The sequence below is a fragment of the Castor canadensis genome, chromosome 1 (genome assembly GCF_047511655.1).
Source record: "Castor canadensis chromosome 1, mCasCan1.hap1v2, whole genome shotgun sequence".
Taxonomy (NCBI): Eukaryota; Metazoa; Chordata; class Mammalia; order Rodentia; family Castoridae; genus Castor; species Castor canadensis.
This window is the reverse complement of record NC_133386.1, coordinates 138,113,454-138,133,718: the sequence shown is the minus strand read 5'-3', so window position 1 is coordinate 138,133,718 and position 20,265 is coordinate 138,113,454. Positions and strand designations below refer to the sequence as shown.

General features: G+C 36.0%; 1 protein-coding gene across 5 annotated transcripts in view; it reads right to left on the bottom strand.

Moving 5' to 3' along the window:
• Positions 1-20,265, bottom strand: part of Rab6a (RAB6A, member RAS oncogene family) — a 62,708-nt gene that overhangs the window by 28,589 nt on the left and 13,854 nt on the right. For all 5 annotated transcript variants that reach the window (XM_020176714.2, XM_020176713.2, XM_074083441.1 and 2 more), the window contains exon 2: positions 3,403-3,461. In XM_020176714.2, the coding sequence (XP_020032303.1) occupies positions 3,403-3,461 (59 nt within the window). The remainder of the gene's footprint in view (positions 1-3,402; positions 3,462-20,265) is intronic.

Genomic DNA, 20,265 nt, shown 5'->3' with positions numbered 1-20,265 from the left:
ACTTACCAAACATGAGTAGGGCCTTGTTCAATCCCCAGTACTGCCTATCTCTCCCAAAAGGCAAGTTTGTGACTTGTAAATTAGGTACTATAAAGACCATAGCCATTATCATGCTGTGACCACTTTTTCTTAAAGGCACTTCTTCATAGCACTTTCAACTAGATGAGTAAATTATCTGATTGCTTGTTAGTTGTACAATGTCTCCCAACTAGAAGTTCCATGACAGCAAGGCTTTACTACTGTGTACCCAATAGGTAGAATAGTGCCTGGCCTAAAACCAAAAATTATAGAAAATAAATTAAAGAGTAATTTAGGAGTTGGGTGTAATGAATGCTAGAGAAGGTAAGATTTAACATAAAAGCTACTTAGGACTAGCTTTTGACAAAAACAACTTTATTATATTGGAATGAGAAAGAAGATTCATATATATGTAGTTAAATGTACATAGCTGATTTAAGAAAAATAAATAAGGATATTCCTGTCTGGTAACTTATGTTTTGCTAAGAAGCATGATATTCAAAGTGAGGGTTAGAGAAAAGTAGTAGTAGTGGTAAAATTCAGGTTTGAGTACAGAATAAGCATGAAATAGTTACTACAAAGAGTGCTTGGCAGAACTTGTGATCTAGTTGACACTAGCAACATCAATGTGTTTAAGAGAAAAAGATGACTGGATTCAACTACAGTATGGATTGTGTCTGGTAGATGTGATTGAACATAAATTTAAAAAAAAAAAAAAGAGGCTAGGGGTTGGGGATTTAGTTCAGTGGAAGAGCACTTGCCTGGCAAGTACAAGCACCTGAGTTCAGTACCCAGCCCCGGAAAAAAAAAAAAAAAGGAAAAATAGAAAATAGAAAAAAAAAAAAAAAGAGGCTAGAATGTTAAATATACTTCACATGAAGTCTAAGCTAGAAAAGGAGAAAAGTAAGATAGGGACAAAGGACTTGATGTTTACAAACATACAGATTATAATTAACGAATGTGAGGTTTTGGTGTGAACTGTGGAACTATTACAATAAGAGTACCTGAATAAAAATTTTAGAATCAAAGATAGTGGACTAAGAAGGGAATATATGAAATGAACCAGTGATTTTTAGAGAAGACTGACATCATGGAAAAGAAAGTATAGAAGGCTAGTAGAACATCTATGTGAAAGTACAGTTGCCTAAAATGCAACAAGTGCATTTTATGAAACAAGTGCTAGTCACTGAAGGAAGAATGAAATCAAAACAAGCAATGTTGTTTTCTAAATGGTAAATGACAATAATCACAAAAGAATAGAACTTCTTTTTCCAAAAAGAAGTCACCTTGTATAGGGATTATAATTTTCATTTTATAGATATGAAAACACAGACTCCAAAAAAATTAAGTAACTGGTCTAAAACAATCAAAGTACCAAAGAAATGTCCAACTTTTTCAAGAGATTCAATTCAAAAGGCATATTCTGAAATAAATATTTCAAAGTGGAAAAATACATTTTAAAGAAGATTTCAAATTTATCTATACATATTAAAAAAAGATTCAAATTTTGTGTTTATCCTAAAAGCTTCCTGAAAAATAAAAAGGTTGGTAAATAGTTGAAATGAGAACATAACTGAGATGAGAACAGTTAATAACTGATAGTAATGCTACAGAAATCATTGTTTTAATCAGATTAACCTGCGATATAAAACTAAGGCAAAGCAACTGGAATCAAGTTTCTTTATCAACTACACAGTAATACAGATTCAAAATAGGTAAGTAGCTGGGCATGATCGTACACACCTGTAATCATAGCACTCAGGAGACCAAGGCAGGATTGGGAGTCTAAGGTCCAGTTTGGGCTACCCAACGAGACCATCTCAAAAAACCAAAACAATGTCCAGTGCTAGTGGCTCACACCTGTAAGAATCCAATCTACTTAGCAGGCAGAAATCAGAAGGATCGCTGCTCATGGCCAGCTCAGGCAAATAGTTTTTGAGACCCTATCTTGAAAATATCCCACACAAAAAAGGGCTGGTGGAGTGGCTTAAGTTGTAGAGCACCTGCCTAGCAAGCATGAGGCCCTGAGTTCAAACCCCCAATACTGTCAAAACCAAACAAAACAAATAGGTTAAGGGGGCCTTTTGAAAAAATTTTAGCAACAACATTAAGAAAAGAAAAAAAACCTACCAGGTAATCTCATCTATTTATACAATATGTATAATAACCATAATTTTTAAGTTAATACAGAAAAAGATTTACCATGTGTTTAAAGCCTAAGTAAAAGTACTCAGTCTTAAAATTACTGATTTATTCTTTTCAGATTGCTCATTTTTCGCATTATAATTAAGCAATTCTAACAGCAGACATCCCTCCTGTTTTGATCTTATAAAAAAAGCATTCAGGCTTGCATCATGTTAGCTGTGGCATTTTCATAGATGCTCTTTATCATGTTGATGAAGTTCCTTTCTATTCCTCATTTGTTGAGTGTGTACTTTTAAACAGATACAAAGTAACTGTACAAGTTTATGGTGTACAACAGTGATGCTCTGATCCATGTTTATATTGTGCAATGACCATAAAAGGTAATTAGCACAGCCACTACCTCAAACATTTATCATTTCTCTGTGATGAAACATTAAGACATTAATAACCTAAACTTCCTTAAAAAGAACAGCTCAGACACCTGACTGAGCCCAGTGCTCACCTATATAGTCAGTCTAGGGTATGGCATACATCCCTCTTCTCCTGGGATCTACATATATCAAACTTCAATGGCAATCACAACTTTATCTATTTACTGGCCTCATCATAACTAAGTAATAAAACCTACATTTTAGAACAGCCTCTTCCTTCTGCTTGCTTTCAGTTTATTTGCTTTCCTTTTTCTAGTTTCTTAAGATGAAAGGTTAAGTCATTAAGTTTAATATCTTTCTTCTTTTTTTGTTTAGCACTGCTTTAGCTGTATCCCATGTTTTGTTATGCTGTGTTTTCATTTCATTCATCTCAAAATACTTTCTACTTTCCCTTGTGATCTCATCTTTGACATTTATTATTTAAGAAAAGAATTTCTAATTCCACATAATTGTGAATTTCCCAAACTTCCTTCTGTTAATGATTTCTAATTTCATTACTCATTTATTCTTGACTTCTGAGTGTAGATCAAAATGTTACAGAATCCTAGACTTAAATGTATTTTCTATAAGAGAATTTCTACCATAACCTCTAATTCCTTCCTCAATAGTATTAAAGACAATCTTTCAAAAGATTTTGAATAAGGCTGAAGACCATGGGTATTTATACTTTGTATTTACATGTAATTTTACAGACTATGGAAAGTGCTTTTACATCCATGACTGCGTGTAAATAAAGGTACTTTAAAAAATAGCTTCAGTATTACTTGTAACAAAATAGACAACTAAAAAATTGGCAAAAACAAAATACCTGATAGGTGTTGTCAAAACTGTCATACATGAATCTGGTGATCAAAGATGTCTTTCCAACTGAAATGAAAAGAAAAAAAGATTTGTTCAGTGAACATATTACACTGGGTTCTCAGGCAATTCTATAAAGAATTTCAATTAAATACAGTGGGAAAACATCCACAGTAGTTAACCATAATTAAAAACATCTAGCCCCAAAATGACTTTCTCTACAAACACAATAATCACTTCAAACTAAAAACACAGGTAAAGAGTATTTAATTAGTTAAGAGTTGAGGAAAAGGAAGAGTTGTACAGGACGGAAGAAAGCAATCAAGTATGTTGATATCCCTAATTCACAAAAGGCCAGGTAGACATTTATTGGGCCCCAACAAAAAGAATTCATGAAGGTTCAGGTCTTCTTTATTTAGTGAATCAAATAATCACTAGGAGTAAAAGGACAAAAGAGAGTTCTAAGAGGGAAATGAAAGCTGTAAAAACTAGACTATGTAAGAGTGGTAAAGAAGTGACATGAAAAGCTGTTTTGAAACTCTTATCTGAGAATCAGATGAGATCTCTACTTTTCTGACAGAGAAATCCCAAAGATCCATAACTCTATTTTGTATTGGTGTTCTTAGGAGCACTACTAGGTCAAAAATCACAGAACACTGGCAATTTCCTTATTAATGAGCAAATTCTCTGAGAGAAAAAAAAAAAAAAACACGTATCTAATCACTTTCTATTTCTCCAGTCACTTGGCACAAACTCAGTGAACACAAAACAAATACAAGAAATTCTATTAATTAGAAAGGAACTGGGTAAACAAACATCTACCCAAAATGTAAATACACTGGGGGAGGATAAAAACCATAACTATCCATTTATATTTTTGCATGAATTTAAGTAAGTTTTTATTTCAATTCAATTTTTAGAGACTAGATCCTGACCTTTATATTTCCCTTTTTTCATAGGCTGTGAAAACATGAAAAAAGTCAGGCGAGGTGGCACATGCCTATAATTTCAGCTACTCAGGAGACAGACAGGAGGATCTGAGGTTCAAGGCCAGTCCAGGCAACAGTAAATTAGGATCCTATTTGACAAACAAGCCGGGAATGGTGGGACAAGGCCTGTAGTCTCAACTACACAAGAGGCGCTAACTGAAAAACAAACTAAGCAAAAGGACTGTGTGTGGCTTAAGTGGTATAGCAATTGCCTAGCAAGACCAAGTTCAAACTCCATAACCTCCTCCCCCCAACCCGGAAAAAAAAAACAAAAAAAAAAACCACTGGTCTCAGTAAAGATGGTCAATATACCAAAGGCAATTACATTTCTAAAGACTAGGAGCAAATAACTAAAATTTGTTTTAATTCCATATATAAAAACATTAAAAGATAAAAAATATTTAGCAATAAAATTAACAAGAAACCTAAGACCACTAAAGTGAATACAACACTGCAGAGGGAAAATCAAGAAAATCTAAACAAATGGAAAGATATACTATATAGTTGGTCAATGTTAAAATGTTAATTGTCCCCAAATGACCCATTCAACACAAGCCTAATCATAAACTCAACCTTTTTAAAACAGAGACTAACAGATTTCAAAGCTTCTTGAGAAATGTTAAGGATCTAGAGTATTTAAAACCATTTTGATAGCAATGAGCAAATCTTAATAATCTATAGCCTCTAACCTCAAAACTTAAACTACAGGAATCTGGACATGTGGTATGGGTTTAATGACAGAAAAAGAGATCAATGAAGAACAGAGTACAGAAATGGATACAAGTCTCTAGGCAGGTGAGTAACCATCTCTATTCCTCTGAGACCAAAACTTTCTTTTCTCTACTTCACCCCCTTCCAAAAGAGCCAAAGAACAATTTTCTAATTTTCTTCCTCACTAGCACCTAAAGAATATTATAAGAAAATTAAGATTTTTATCTTATTTTTTGATATTCTAAGTAGGGTCATCGTGTTCATTTTATAACTTCAGAAGGTAGAAGGAACTTTTTTTTTTTTTTTGATCGTACTGGGGTTTGAACTTAGGGCCTCAAGCTTGCTATTCAGGCACTCTGCCTCTACAGCCTCTTCACCAGTCCTTCCATGTGTTATTTTCAAGATAGGATCTTGAAAACTACTTGTTCAGGTTGGTTTCAAACCTCCATCCTCCTGGGGTAGGATTACAGGTGTGAGCCACCAGCCCCCAGGTAGAAAATTAAGATTTTAAAAAACAGCTGTAGTTTATTTTTCCAAAATGATATAATGGCATTTTATTTCCAGGCAAACAGGTTCACAATTGTGAAGAGAAAGAGTTTTTGCTAATACATGTTTTTCTTCCTAATTCTTAACCTTTCCAGAATTAGTGAGACAGAAATGTAGTATCTTCTGCCAACTTCCTCTGTTTAAAGAAGAGCTTTGGGCCAGTGTGGTGGCACATACCTATAATCCCAGCACTGGGCTGAGGGAGGAGGATTCCAAGACCTAGGCCAGCCTGGGCTATATAGCAGAACTGTATGAAGGAGGTGGGGAGAGGAGGAGGAAGGAGAGGAAAAGGAAGCAGAAGAAGAAAGGAAGACCTTTAATTCTGATAGCAATAAAGTAGCACAGGAATGGAATTCATGCTAAACAGTTAATCTGAACAAAGGAAATTTTCTCACCAATAATCCATGGAAGATGACTTAAGGGAAATCTCAAATTGGTTCTATTTCCTTATTGCTCCAATCCTCTTAATCTTTAGATTTTTTTTTTTTTTGAGGTACTGGTTCCAAACCTTGAGCCACTCCACCTAGTTTTGTGAAGGGTTTTTTGAGATAGGGTCTCATGAACTATTTTTCCAGGTTGGCTTTGAACTTCAATTCTCCTGATGTCTGCCTCTTGAGTAGCTAGGATTACAGGTGTGAGCCACCAGCGCCCAGCCAGATTTTTTTAAAAATCGGTACTAGGGGGTTGAACCCAGGGCGTCAGGCTTGCTAGGCAGGTGTTCTATCACTTAAGCCATTCCACCTGCCCTGACCCAAACTTTTAAAACCACTCATCACTGATGAAAGCATGTTTGGAATTAAAGATCATATATTAATTGTGGGAGTGTGACCCTAAAACTCTAAAATCTAAGAAGTAAGTAAACTTATGGAAATACTTAAGAACCTAGTAAGTTAAGGTAAAATGTCTTCATAAAAAAGTAAAAAGGGGCTGGGATGTAGCTCAGTGGTACAGCCCTGGGTTCAATCCCAGCACCAAATGATGAAGAAAAAAAAAAAGTAAAAAGGGATTTAAAATCTTCTAATGAGGAGTGTTAATGAGAAAGCAAAACATCAAAAGGTACTGAAAAATACAGTAAACTTAGTATGGTGATACATGCCTATAACCCAAGAATTTGGATGCTAAAGCAGAGGGATCTTGACAGGGCTCAACAACAACCAAGGTGCTCTGAATATAGTTTAAAAAGGGGTAATAATGTGCTTTTACTCCTAGCAAGTGGAAGGTTTAGGCAGCAGGACTGAGAGTAAAAAGGGCTGGGCATGGTGGCCCAAGCCTATGACCTTAGCTACTTAGGAGGCAGAAATGTGGAGGATCACAGTTTGAGGTTAGCCCAGGCCAAAAAGTTCACAAGACCCCCTATCTTAACCACTGGGCTGGGTGCAACTGCATGTGCCTGACATCGAAGTTAGGCAGGGAAGCACAAACAGGAGGATTGAGATTCAGGACAGCCCAGGCATAAAGCAAGACAATATCTCAAAAATAAACGAGAAAAGCACTAGCGGAGTAGCTCAAGTGGTAGAGTACCTGCCCAGCAAGGGTGAGGCCCTAAGTTCAACCCCTAATATGGCAAGGAAAAAAAAGAAGGCTTTTATGGTTAGCTTAGGACTCTTTATATGCTACATTATTTATGCTATGCCAGACAATGCACAAATAGTTTTTAAAGATGAGTTTTTCACTTCACTGCAGCCTTTAGTAAGGTCATTCTACATTTATTTACAGTATACTACCTCACAGAGGGATTAGTCCCAAAAACCTTTAACCCCAGTTAAAAATAAAGACAAATAACAGGGTTGGGTCATAGCTCAGTAGTATAATGCCTTACTAATTATGTGAGATCCTGATTTGATTCTTAGCACCACAAAAAAATTAAAAAAAAAAAAGCCACAAATTCAAAAAGAGGACTATCCTGAGAAATAGCTGATAATTACTCCCCAAAATGGTCAAAGTCATCAAACACAAACAAACAATATTTGAGAAACCATCACAGTCAAGAGTAGCTTAAGATAAATAATGACTTAATGTAATAAGATATCTGACAGAATCCTGGAAAAGAAAAGGGCCACTAGGTTAAGCTAAAGAAATCTCAATAAAGGATGAATCTTACTTAATAATAATGTACAATACTGGTACACAAAATATGAAAATACACTGTATTATGAAAGAGATCAGCAACAGGGGAAACTAGGTATGGTTTATGGGAAGTGTACAGTCTCGTTCTTCTGTAAATCTAAAACTATTCAAAAAATAAAGTTTATTTAAAAGTTCAATATTCATACACTCTAAACAACAGCAGCAGCAAAAAAAGAAAAAACTACTAGCTACTCAGAATGTGGAGATTGGGAGGATTGAGGTTTGAAGCCAGTCTGGGCAAAAAATTCTCAAGACCATCTCAACCATTAAAAGCTGGGCATGAAGCTCATGATTGTCATCCCACATACATAGGAATCATAAAGAAGAGATAATGGTCCAGGCCAGCATGACATAAAAGCTAAACCCTATTCAAAAAATTACTAAAGTAAAAAGGACTAGGAGTGTGACTCAAGTAGTAGAGTACCTACCTAGCAAAGGCAAAGCCTTGTTCAAACCCTACTATTGCCCCCCAAAAAAGAAAAAAAATCTGTCACAAAACAGCCTCAGTAGGACAGCTAGCATACATTTCATTTAAAGGAAGTTTCAAATCATCAGTACTTAAACTTATAAAAATATTCAACCTCAAACTGGGTTTGGGTGCACACCTGTAATCCCAGTTACTCAGGAGGCAGAGACAGGAAGATCAAGAGTTGGAGGTCAGCCTGGGCAAAGTTGTCAAGACCCTACCTCAAAAACAAAAAGGGCTGGAGGCATAGCTCAAGTGCTCGCTAGTATTAAATGCCTTCATTCGATCTCCAGTACTGAGGGAAAAAAAAGACTCAACCTCTAGAACAGTGGTCTCTAGGTTTCCTAACCATAATGGGAAACAAATTTTAAGTACCAAACCAGGACACAATTACATTACTGAAATAAATGTTTTATGAAATCACTTACTTACCATGGGCAACATACCCTGTGTATTTTTCATTGCCATACAGGTTAATTGCTGAGATATTTACTTATATAATGATAGATTTCTAGGACTAGCTTTAAAATACTCCTATGGAGATTAAAGTCTGTTTCCTAAATTAGAGAAAAGAGATCAGTATTAAGTATGATGCTATTTGTAGTGTTTTTTTTTTGAGGGAGGAATAGCAAATACCATTTATCAAATTTAGATTTTTTTTTTTTTTTGGCGGTACTAGTTTGAACTCACAGCTTTGTGCTTACTAAAGCAGGCACTCTACCTCTTGAGCCACACCTTCTATTCTTTTTTTTCCTGGCATTGAGGTCTGAACTAAGGGTTTATACTCTGAACCTCTCTGCCAGCCCTATTTTTGTGGTGGGTTTTTTCAAGATAGGGTCTGGCCAACTATTTGCCCAGACTGGCTTCACACCGAGATCCTCCTGATCTCTGCCTCCTGAGTAGCTAAGATTACAGGTGTGAGCCACTGGTGCCCAACACTTCTATTCTTTTTTAATGACCCCATGCTTCTATTCTTAGAGGTTTGTAACTAATCACAGACAGATTCTGAATTCTGTGGAATAACTTGCTTATATCTACTAACTTTCCCCCTGCTATTTAGTGACTTAGAAAGATTAACTTTTGAATATTAAAATCAATCTTGCTTATAAAACTCTGATTTTTAAAAAATGTATTACAAAAAAGGAAAACTTAAAGGCCAGTATTACTCATGACCAAGGATACAAAAGAATGCATTTTTTTGTATCAAGTAAATTTAGCAAAGTCACTGAATACAAGGTCAATATACAAAAATAAACTGTATTTCTATATATTAGCAACTGGAAAATGAAATTTTGTAACCTCCCACTTATGACAATATCAACATCAAAACAGCTAAGTATCTAACAAAAATTATAGAGTAACTCTTCACTGAAAAATTGCAAAATATTACTAAGGGAAATTAAAGAGGACCTGACTAAATGGAGAGATATACCATGTTCAAGATTTGGAAGATTCAATATTGTCAATTGACTCTTAAACTAATCTACAGATTCAAAATGGCATCTCCATCAAAGCAAAGTAAAGTTTTACTGGCCAAGTACTTCAAGTGGTAGAGTGCCTACATAGCAAGAGTGAGGCCCTGAGTTTAAGCCCCAGTACAAGACAGAGAGACAGAGAGAGAGAGAGAGAGAGAGAGAGAGAGAGAGAGAGAGAGAGAGAGGGAGGGAGGGAGGGACGGAGGGAGGGAGGGAGAGAGAATACAAAAATAATATCCTACTGACATATAAAAACTACACAAATAAATTCCAAACATTACATAGTGTAATGATTAATTTTGAGTGTCAACTTTATTAAGAAACATCTAGAAAATTTTAGTAAAACATACCTATGTGTCTATGGAATTTTCATAAACAATTAGATAACAGGGTTCTGATCTAATGTATAAATTAATCCCTTAATGAATTCATAATACGATGGCATTATTGAGAAGTGGTGAAAGACAGGCGGTGGGGCCTAATTGGAGGAGGTAGATCACAGCAGGTGTGTATCTTGCCCTGGTCCTTTCTGGTATTCCACTTCTTCTGCTTTCTGGCCCCCATGATGTGAACCATCCTGCTCCACCACACCCTCCTTGTCATGATGGAGTAATAACTCTGAAACTGTGAGCTCAAATAAACTTCTCCTCTTTTCTTTATAAGTTGTTTCTGTCAGGCATTTTGGCCACAGTGATGCACAAGTAATACACATAGAATAAAAGAAACTAGGCATAAAAGAAAATACAGGAGAGGGGATAAAGGAGAATGATGGAGGGGGTGAATTAAACTATGATATAAGAACTTTTGTAAATGTCAAAATATACCCCTAGTACAACAGTAATAAAAATAATTTCAAAAAGAAAACTATATATATTGTATTATTCCATTTATATAAAGTTCAAAGAAAAGAACCATTTCATGGTTGAAAGCAAAGACAGGAGTTGTACTACCACAACTGAAAACAACACAACAGAATTAAGGAATGAAGGAAGAAATCCTATCTATAAATAGAAAAAAGGCTAGGGATTCTATATGGTATTGCATACTATTAATTACATTTTGTCACTTAAAATGGGAGGACAGAGGGTTGGGAATGTAGCTCAGTTGTAGAATGTAGGCACAAGACCCTGGGTTTGATCCCCAGCACTGTCCAAAAATAATATAAATAAGTAAATAAATAAATGTGAGACACATTTTGGTTGTTTTACTTTCAAATTCAGTATTAGTAAAGCTACTAGAAAACAGGATCACCCATACCCCATGGGTGGGAGTCTGTAATACTAGGATAATTTTTTGAGACACATGGTAACATGAAAGCCAGGAATGGTAGTAAAGGCCTATAAGCCCAGCATTCTATAGACAGAGGCAGTAGGATAGCCCATTTGAGGCCAACGTGGACTACACAGCAAGACCCTGTCTCAAAAATAAAAAAAAAAGGGGGGGGGGGCAGGAGGGAGGATATTTAGGGGCTTCAAGTATGCACTGGTAAGAATATGTGCCTAGCATATAGGAGGTCCTGAGTTTGATACCTCAGAGTAATAAATAAGTTTGAAGTATATATCATTTGTCATCACTACATCATTACATGGGAGGTTCTGGGTTTGATCCCTAGGACTAATATATAAATCATTTTGAAATATATATCATTTGTCATCATTATACCATTACATCACTCTTGACTGATCAACTGACAACACTAATGTCTACTTAAGTCCTCTATAAAGAAGCAATAGTTTTATATACAAAAAGCAACACTTTCACTCAAGACAGCTTATTTTGGTTTAGAAGAGTACAATAAAATGTCAAATATTCCATTCTGATGTATATATACAGTTGGCCCTCCATTCACAGATTCAACCAATAGTATATTGAAAAAAATTTTTTTTAAAAATGTGTCCATACTAACATAAACAGATATTTTTCTGGTCATCGTTCCCTAAACTATATAGTATTAGTAACTATTTAGACAGCATTTATATTGTATTAGGTATTAAAAGTAATCTAGAGATGATTTAAAGTATACAGCAAGAAAAGAGGACACAGGAGGATGTGCATAGGTAAAAATACTAGGCCATTTTATATAACGGACTTAAGCAAACATGGATTTTTGGTATCGATGGGGGTCCTGGAACCAATTCCCTACATATACCAAGAGTCCCATTTCTCCTCTCTCCCCACTCCCTAGCAACCATTAATCTACTTTCTATCTCTATGAATTTGCCAATTCTTCAACCTACCTTTTATCAGCTATGTAGCTTGTACAATCTAATTAATCTTCCCATTTCTATAAAATAAGGATAATTTCCTATCTTGAAGAGTGTTAATACATGCAAAGTAGTTAATATGATTTAGACATGCCCAGTGAATGTAGTAAACAATTAGAAAGCATTTTGGAAGATTTCCTTCTTTGTCAATCAAAGGTCTCACTAGAAGAGTGAAGATACATCTACAGGAAAATATCTCCTAATAGTTGAGAAACAAGTGCTAGGATCTGGAGAGTCAGGTTAATGGTAGAGCACTTGCCTAGCATGCGTGAAACCCTGGTATAATACCCAGCATTACCAAGGGGGGCAGGGCAGGGGGTGGGGTGGGTGGACAAAACAAAAGTTCTGAGCCATAAAGCAAGTCTTGACAAATTTCATTTTTAAAGTCATATGGATTACATTCTCTGCCCCCAGTGGAATTGAGTAAGAGATTTATAGCTAAAAGGTGTCTAGAAAATTGTGAAATGTTTGTAAATAAAGTAATATTCTTCTTTGTCTAAACTGATCTCAAACTTCTGGTCTCAGCGATCCTCCTGCCTCAGCCTCTCAAGTAGCTGGACTATAGATGTGTACCACTGAGCTCAGCTTGTTTTATAATTTTAGGAGAAGCAAAATCTTAATTTCATTTAAGGTTATAAAATGATAGCTACTACATTTTTAAACTTTAAGGTTACTGAGTGGGTTAGTAACACTAAAGTAGCTTAGTTTGGTTTAAATAATTCCTTTTTGCTGTAAAATTACAACACCTAAGTGAGATATCCTTGGGTAGGATAATGCAATGAGATTTAGTTGCAACTGGGCTTTTCTACTGTGATCCCTAGGTACTTTTCTATGTTACCATGTTGGAACACTGACTACAGATAGTGTTTTTTGCTTAGCTCTATTCTTAAAATTAAAGCACATGATTTGAACAACAATAATTATAGTACACTGATCCTTTCCAGAGGCTTACTTCTTTGGGGAAAAGAGTAAAAATATAAATATCTAATTGAGTACTAGTTGGGCAATGTAACTGATCAAAAATTATGAAATAGGTCATAATTTGTTATGGGAGACCTGGTCTCAAAAAGATCCCAAACATCATGTAAGGTGGTGCATCCCTGAATTCTACCATTCAGGAGTCAGAGAAGCAGGAGGAAGATCTGCGGTTCCATGCTAGCTTGAGCTAACAAGACAAAAGCAAGACAAAACAAAACAAACTACACCTACATGATCATATTTTAAAATGGAAACAATCAATTTGGTACAGAATACTTGTTGAAATAAATCATATCTATGTTAAAGAGTTTTTAATAAAGGTTTTTTTTTTTTTTTTTTTTTGAGACAGGGTTGCAACATGTAGCCAGCTGACCTCAAACTCTCTAACTTCCTGCTTCTGCCTTTCAAGTGCTAGGATTGCAGGTGTGCACGGGTACAATAAATAATTAAATCTGTAGAATGAACTTCCAGGATGATAAATAAAGACATCCAAAAGAAAACCAAAAAATATTTACCTTACAAAGTGAAACATACTGTCACCATATGATTCAGTAACTGAGTTCTCCTTGGTTTTTACCTAAAGGAGTTGAAAACTTACAACCGCTCAAAAACTACACATGGGAAGCTGAGGATACAGCTCAGCAGCAGAAGAGTGCTTGCTTAGTATTCACAAGGCCCTGGATTCAATCCCCAGCACCACAAGAAACAAAACAATATGTGCACAGGGATGTTTATAGCTGCTTTATTCATAATTGTTAAACTTAGAAGCAATTAAGATGTCTTTCAGTATGTAATGGATAAATGAACTGTGGTATGCAAAGACAATGGCATTTATTCAGCACAAAAAAGGGAGCAAATTAAACCATGAAAGATATGCAGAAACCTTAAATGCATACTAAGTGAAAAGCAATCCAAAAAAGCTACATACTGCTTGATTCCAACTACTATAAGACATTCTAGAAAATGTAAAACTAAGGAGACAGTAAAAACAAAAAATATTAGTATGCCAAGGATTAGAGAGAGAGCTAAACAGGAGGTTCAGGGAGATGAAAATACTCTGTATACTCTGTAAGACTACAATGAGCAGGGCATGGTGGTACATGCCTATAAGCCTTGCACTTAGGGAGCTGAGGCATCAAGACTGAGAGTTTGAGGCTAGATTTGGCAAGAGGGAGAGGGAAAAAGAATGAACTATAATCCCAAGTAAATAGAATGTATACCACTGACAAAGAGCCCTAATGTAAATGATGGACTTTGGGTGATAATGACATATCTTTTTTTTTTTTTTTACCATGTGCTCTGTTCGGAACAGGTTTAACAGTTTTACAAGTATACCACTCTGATAGGGGATGTTGATAAACAGGTGAAGTTATTTATGTGTGGGTTAGGGAACATATGGGAAATCTCTACACTTTCTTTGCAATTTGCTGTGAACCTGAAATTAATCTAAAAAAATTAAACCTTTAAAAAAAAACTTATATAAAAGTTAAAGAAAGAAAAACACCTAAATGTAAAAACCCACTGGCTATTCTCACCAAAAATCAAAACTAAACAAAAATTGTTATGCTTAAATGGCTACTATTTATTTCTCAGCTCATTCCAAAACTACTAAATGCTAGTGAAAAGAGACAGGATAAGAAAGCAAAACAAATAAGATCCAGATTTAAAAGGAGTTTACAATCTATTGATAGCAATAAACAAGTGCCTGCCTAGCACTTTCAAGCCCTAAATTCACACCTCGGACCACCAAAAATAAAAACAAAAGTGCAACTTTAAAAAAACAGAAATAAACACGCACAGATACAAATAAAACAAGAGAAAGAAGCATTACACAGCATCCAATCACCACAATGCCAGAGGCAACTTTCCTCAGTTTATTAAACATTCCAGAGATCTACAGTAGCTATATGATAAAGTTAAAAATCTTTGGAAGCTACAGCTGTTTGAGGACCTTTACAAATTTGAATCTAGCCTCTAGTCTCATTTCCCATCCTTGACAAACATTTACCAATCCCAGAAAGCTATCACTTATTCTCTATGCATAGCATATATGTTGGAGTCTCTGAGTCTTTTCTTATGTAATGATTTTGTGAAAATTTTCTTTCCTGAAGCAAAAACACTTGTTCCTTCCTATTATTGCTTATACTCTCTCTTCAACAAAATTAGAGATAAGGGCAAAATAGTTTCTGCTGGGTATTGAGGGGATGGGGGGGAGAGAGAGGGGGATGGAGTGGGTGGTAAGGGAGGGGGTGGGGACAGGGGAGAGCCTTGTATGCACATATGAATAATAAAAAAATAAAAAAAATTTTTCTTTCCTGTTTACATTATAAGTTTATAAATTTGAAATCAGATACGGTTTTGCCTGAAGAAAGGGAAACTAAATTACTCTTCAAAATCACATTCAACTGCTGGGCACTGATGGCTCACACCACATGGTTCAAACTCAGCCCAGGCAAATAGTTCATGAGACCCTCTCTCAAAAAACCCCATCACAAAAATGGGTTAGTGGAGTGGCTCAAGGTGAAGGTCCTGAGTTCAAGCCCCAGTGCTGGGGGGAGGGGGAGATAAAAAGAAGAAAAAGAAACGTAAGAATTTAAAAAGGTTGAAATAAAAAAGACAGAAAACATTAACCAAAAGATGATATTGATATTGAAAGTAAATATTAATATTGATATTAAAGTAAAGTCAGGTACTAGGGTACATACCTGCAGTCTAAGCTATGCAAGAGATCACTTGAAGCTGTGGTTTAAGGCCAGCCCAAGTAAATGGTTCTTGAGACCCCCATATCCAAAATAACCAGAGCAAAATGGACTGAAGGTGTGACTTAAGCAGTAGAGCACTTGCTTTGCAAGCGCAAATGCTCTGAGTTCAAACCCCAGTCCTGTTCAAAAAAAAAAAAGAAAAAGAAAAGAGACCATCTGAGCCCAGGAAGTTAGGATCATCCTGGGTGACAGTGAGACCCTGTGTAAAAAAAGATAAAAAAGAGCCAGGCACCAATGGCTCATCCTGTAACCCTAGATACCAAGGAGGCAGAGATCAGAAGGATTGCTGTAGTTCCAAGCCAGCTCCCAGCAAATAGTCAGTCACGAGACTCTATCCCAAAAAAGCCCATCACAAAAAAATGGCTGGCTGGGTGGCTCAAGAAGTAAGAGCACCTGCCTAGCAAGCATGAGGCTGAGTTCAAATCCCAATACTATCCCTACTCCCCAAAAAAAGAATACTGCATAACAAACTTCAAAGTTACTGGCAGTACTTATAGGAAAACTTACACAATTTCAGATATATGTAACATAGGAGGGAAAGAACTAAAAAGTTAACGAGCGTGTGTATCTCTCAAAAAGTTGGAATAAAACCAGCAAAATAAACTCAAAGACACAACAAGAAACAGGACCAGAAATTAACAGAGTAGCAAACACACAAGTGAAAAGACCAATAAGGCCAAGCAATAGTTCTTTGTAAAACTATTAAATGAATAGACCTCTAGAAAATATCCTCAAGAAAAGATAATACAGAAAATACAAGTATTAGAAATTAATAGAGACATTACTGGTCCTGCAGAAGTCTTAGATAAGAAGAATGTAAGAAAAAGAAAGTCTTAAAAGTCCATGATAACTAAAGAAATTGAAGCCTTATGAATCTGGAGATGAGTTAGCAGTAGCTCCACTGAACATATCAAGGAACTGGTTTTTCTCCAGAAGAAAATTCACACAACTACAGTGCTCTTCACAGTTCAAATTCACATCCTTCTAATTCAAGCAATAATCTAAGCAAAAATTCACAAGCATCCTATGATTCTGCAGATGACTGGTGTGAATGCATTAGCTTTTCTAAGAAAAATATTACAATTATTAAACAAGTTTTACAATGGGAAAATCTAAAAGAGTGTCTTAAAAGACAATGGAGATAAAAAGAAGCAAACAAGATAGCAGTTCATAACTTCCCCCCAAAATAAATCACTATAGAAGAGAGGTGGTACAATTAATACCAGTAATTAATACTAGTGGGTTTGCCAGTACAAATGAAGGAAAGCTCAGAGTTAAATGGATGTATGTGACAGAATTAGGATTCAAATGCAGCTAGATCTGAGAAGACCTGAACTACATTACGTGCCTGCTTAGGTCATTCCACCTCTACAATCCCAACTAAAGGCCAAGCCATTTGTGACATCTACAAGCCCACTGCTCTCCAGCAACCATGAGGCGAGCAGATTTGCTCCATCACAATGCTCCCTACCATGACGTTTTCTCACCACAGCCCAGAAAAAAATGAAGCCAAGTGATCATGGACTGAAACCTCTGAAAACATGAGACAAAATAAACCTTTCCTAGAGGAGAGAAGAGGGGAGGGAAAGAACAGAAGGGAGGGGACAGGAGGGGAGGGCAAAGGAAGGGAAGGGATAGAAGAGGAGAGGAGGGGGAAGGAGAGAGAAGAAAGACAGGGGGAGGGAAGGAGAAAAGGAGGGCCTCATGAATGTCAGGCAAACCAGTCAAGCGCTATACCACTGAGCTATACCTTCAACCCTAGATGAAGTTTAAATGACCATTTCAAGAACCTAACTAATTTTATCCTGAATACTGTGACTATTCATTTTTTTGTTCAACAATAGTTTTGTTTTTCCCCGCCACCTGTGTGCAAACTTTATACAGCATTATGCTCTAATGTCTTTATTCCTATTCCAAACTCACATCTTTACCATATAATAGTTATATAATATAGAATAAATGAAATCAGTCATTAAGATGTTCTGATAAAAAGAAAGCTTATGTTGAGGCAAGAAAGACAAACTAAAACTAGCAAGCTAAGGTATTTAATCATCAATAATTATTCCACAGAATAAGTATAAGTGTTGAGGTACACTCCTGGATCTGTCTGAGCACTTCTAGCTTTTCCAAAAAGAACTGCTCTACTTGATTTCATAACCCACTCTAATATTTCTAAAATGCTTTCAGTCAGATCTAACTTAACTTCACTGCTGAAGCTTAACCTTACTAAAACTAAGCAAATATCCTCAAATTTTTCTTTTTTTCTTTTTTTTGGCAGTACTGGAGTCTGAACTCAGGGCTTCTCACTTGCTAGGCAGGTACTCTATCACTTGAGACACACCTCCAATCCAGCCCTGTTCTCAAATTTCTGACCACTAATTTTAGCATTCATCAGAGAAATCTTATTTGCAACCATTTATTACTGTGGTGTTCTAAAGGAGATTTTTCTATTACCTCATTCTGTCTACATTTATTAACTGGAATTCATTTATAAGAAAGAACATGCCCAGGCTGGGGGCATGGCTCAAGTGGTAGAGTGCCTGTCTAGCAAGCATGAGGCCCTGACTTCAAAACACAGTAGACAGAGAGAAAGAGAAAGAGAAGGAAGGAAAGGGAGAGGGAGAGGGGGAGGGAAAGGGGAAAAGGGAAAGGGGAAAGGAAAAGAAAGGAAGGGGAAAGGAAAAGAAAGGAAGGGGAAAGGAAAGGAAAGAAAAAAGGACTTGGAAAGGAAGGAAGGGAAGGAAAGAGAAAAAAAGGACTTTCCCTTCATTTATTTATAATAATACGGATTCATGGATAATTCTGTGGGTTAACATATAATACTGTCATTATTTATTTTGTTGTCCAAATTATTCTAGCTTTCTCTATGGGGAGCTTTTTCACGCTGGCTCTTGTGTCCTTTTTTAAGCTCTAGTGCCCCTTCCTCTTTTACGCACCTTACTTTCTATTATCACAAGATACTCCAGACTCATCTGAATTTTCCCTGACCCAATCCTAAAAGAAATTTTTCTCCAAGGAGCTCAGAGGGTAAATTTAAAGGATTACATTAATTAAAATTGTAAAGCACTTACAACAGACCATGCTATGTAGTTAGTAATCAAATGTTAGTTGATATTATTATGTAAGAAAACAAATAATACCTGGAAACAACCACAAAAGATGGATTTATCCAAGAACTACAGGTAGTTTGGCAGAAAAATTTAGTAGTCTTACAGGAAAGAGACATATGGTTGGCAGGATGTGCTAGATGGAGTTTTACATTTGGTTGCAAAGGAATATTAAGCACTGTATTAACTTGTTAGGGTGGTACTACAAAGTACCATCACAAATGGTTTCACGAACAGAAATTCATTGTTTCACAGTTCTGGAGACTAAAAACCCAAGATCACGGTATTACAAGGTGGTTCCTCTGAGGGCTGTGAGAAAAAAAATCTGTTCTAATTCCTTTCCCTAGCTTCTGGTAGTTTGTTGGCAATCTTTAGCGTTTCTTGGTGTACAGAAGCATCAATTCAATTTTCATCTTCACACAGCATTCTCCCTTTGTACACCTATATCTAACTTTCCTTTTTGTAAGGACAAGAACCACATTGTATTAGGATCATACCCCACTATAACCCCATCATATGGTTATTTCCAACAACCCTCACATTCTAAGGTATTGGAGGTTACACTTTTAACATATGAATTTGGGGATGTGTTATTTAAATAATAAATACTTGTTTTGGCCTACTCCACAGTTCCTGGCATACCTCTTACAACAGCCCTTGCATTTCTTTGTAATAGAAGTGATAGTCATCTTTTATTATTCATTACAAATCCCTTTTAACCATTCCTGGCTTTACATTAATGAGGCGATTTCTGGAAATCCCAAAAGGATGGAAAGTTGGTATCCAAAAGAACCAATCATGTGATTAGAGAGTTAGAACTTTCAGACACATTAAAATATCTTAAAACATGACTTAAAATCTGTCTAAATCTGAGTCATCACTTTCCCTATTAGACTCAATTCATTTTGATTATGTAGATTTTTTTTTTAAAGAATGGGTCTTGCTACATAGCCCTGGCTGAACTCCAACTTTTTTTTTAATTCATTTATTCACATGTGCATACATTGTTTGGGTCATTTCTCCCCCCTGCTTCCCTCCCCCATGAACTCCAACTTTATATTCTCCCGTAAGCCTTGGAATGCTAAGATTATAGACATGAACCACCACACTGGGTTATGCAGGTAATTTCAAGTGAACATGTATGTATTTCTGAAGAGGTATTCTTCAGGTTTAAGAGAAGGGTGGAGGCCAGGAAAAAATTAATTGGCCACATGAGACGACTGAAATTAAAATTATATAAAATTTAAGAAACAATTCCCCAGTTATACCACTACCATTTTAGATGGCACGGACATAAGTCTGTGAAAGTTTCTGTCTCAGAAAGTTAATCAGTACAGCACTAATATAGAGAACCTGAAATATTAGCTAAGTCTTAAAAACATACAAAGGAGAGTATCCCCAAAATAAAGGCCTCTGTGAGCCATTACTTATATACATAAATGTCAAGA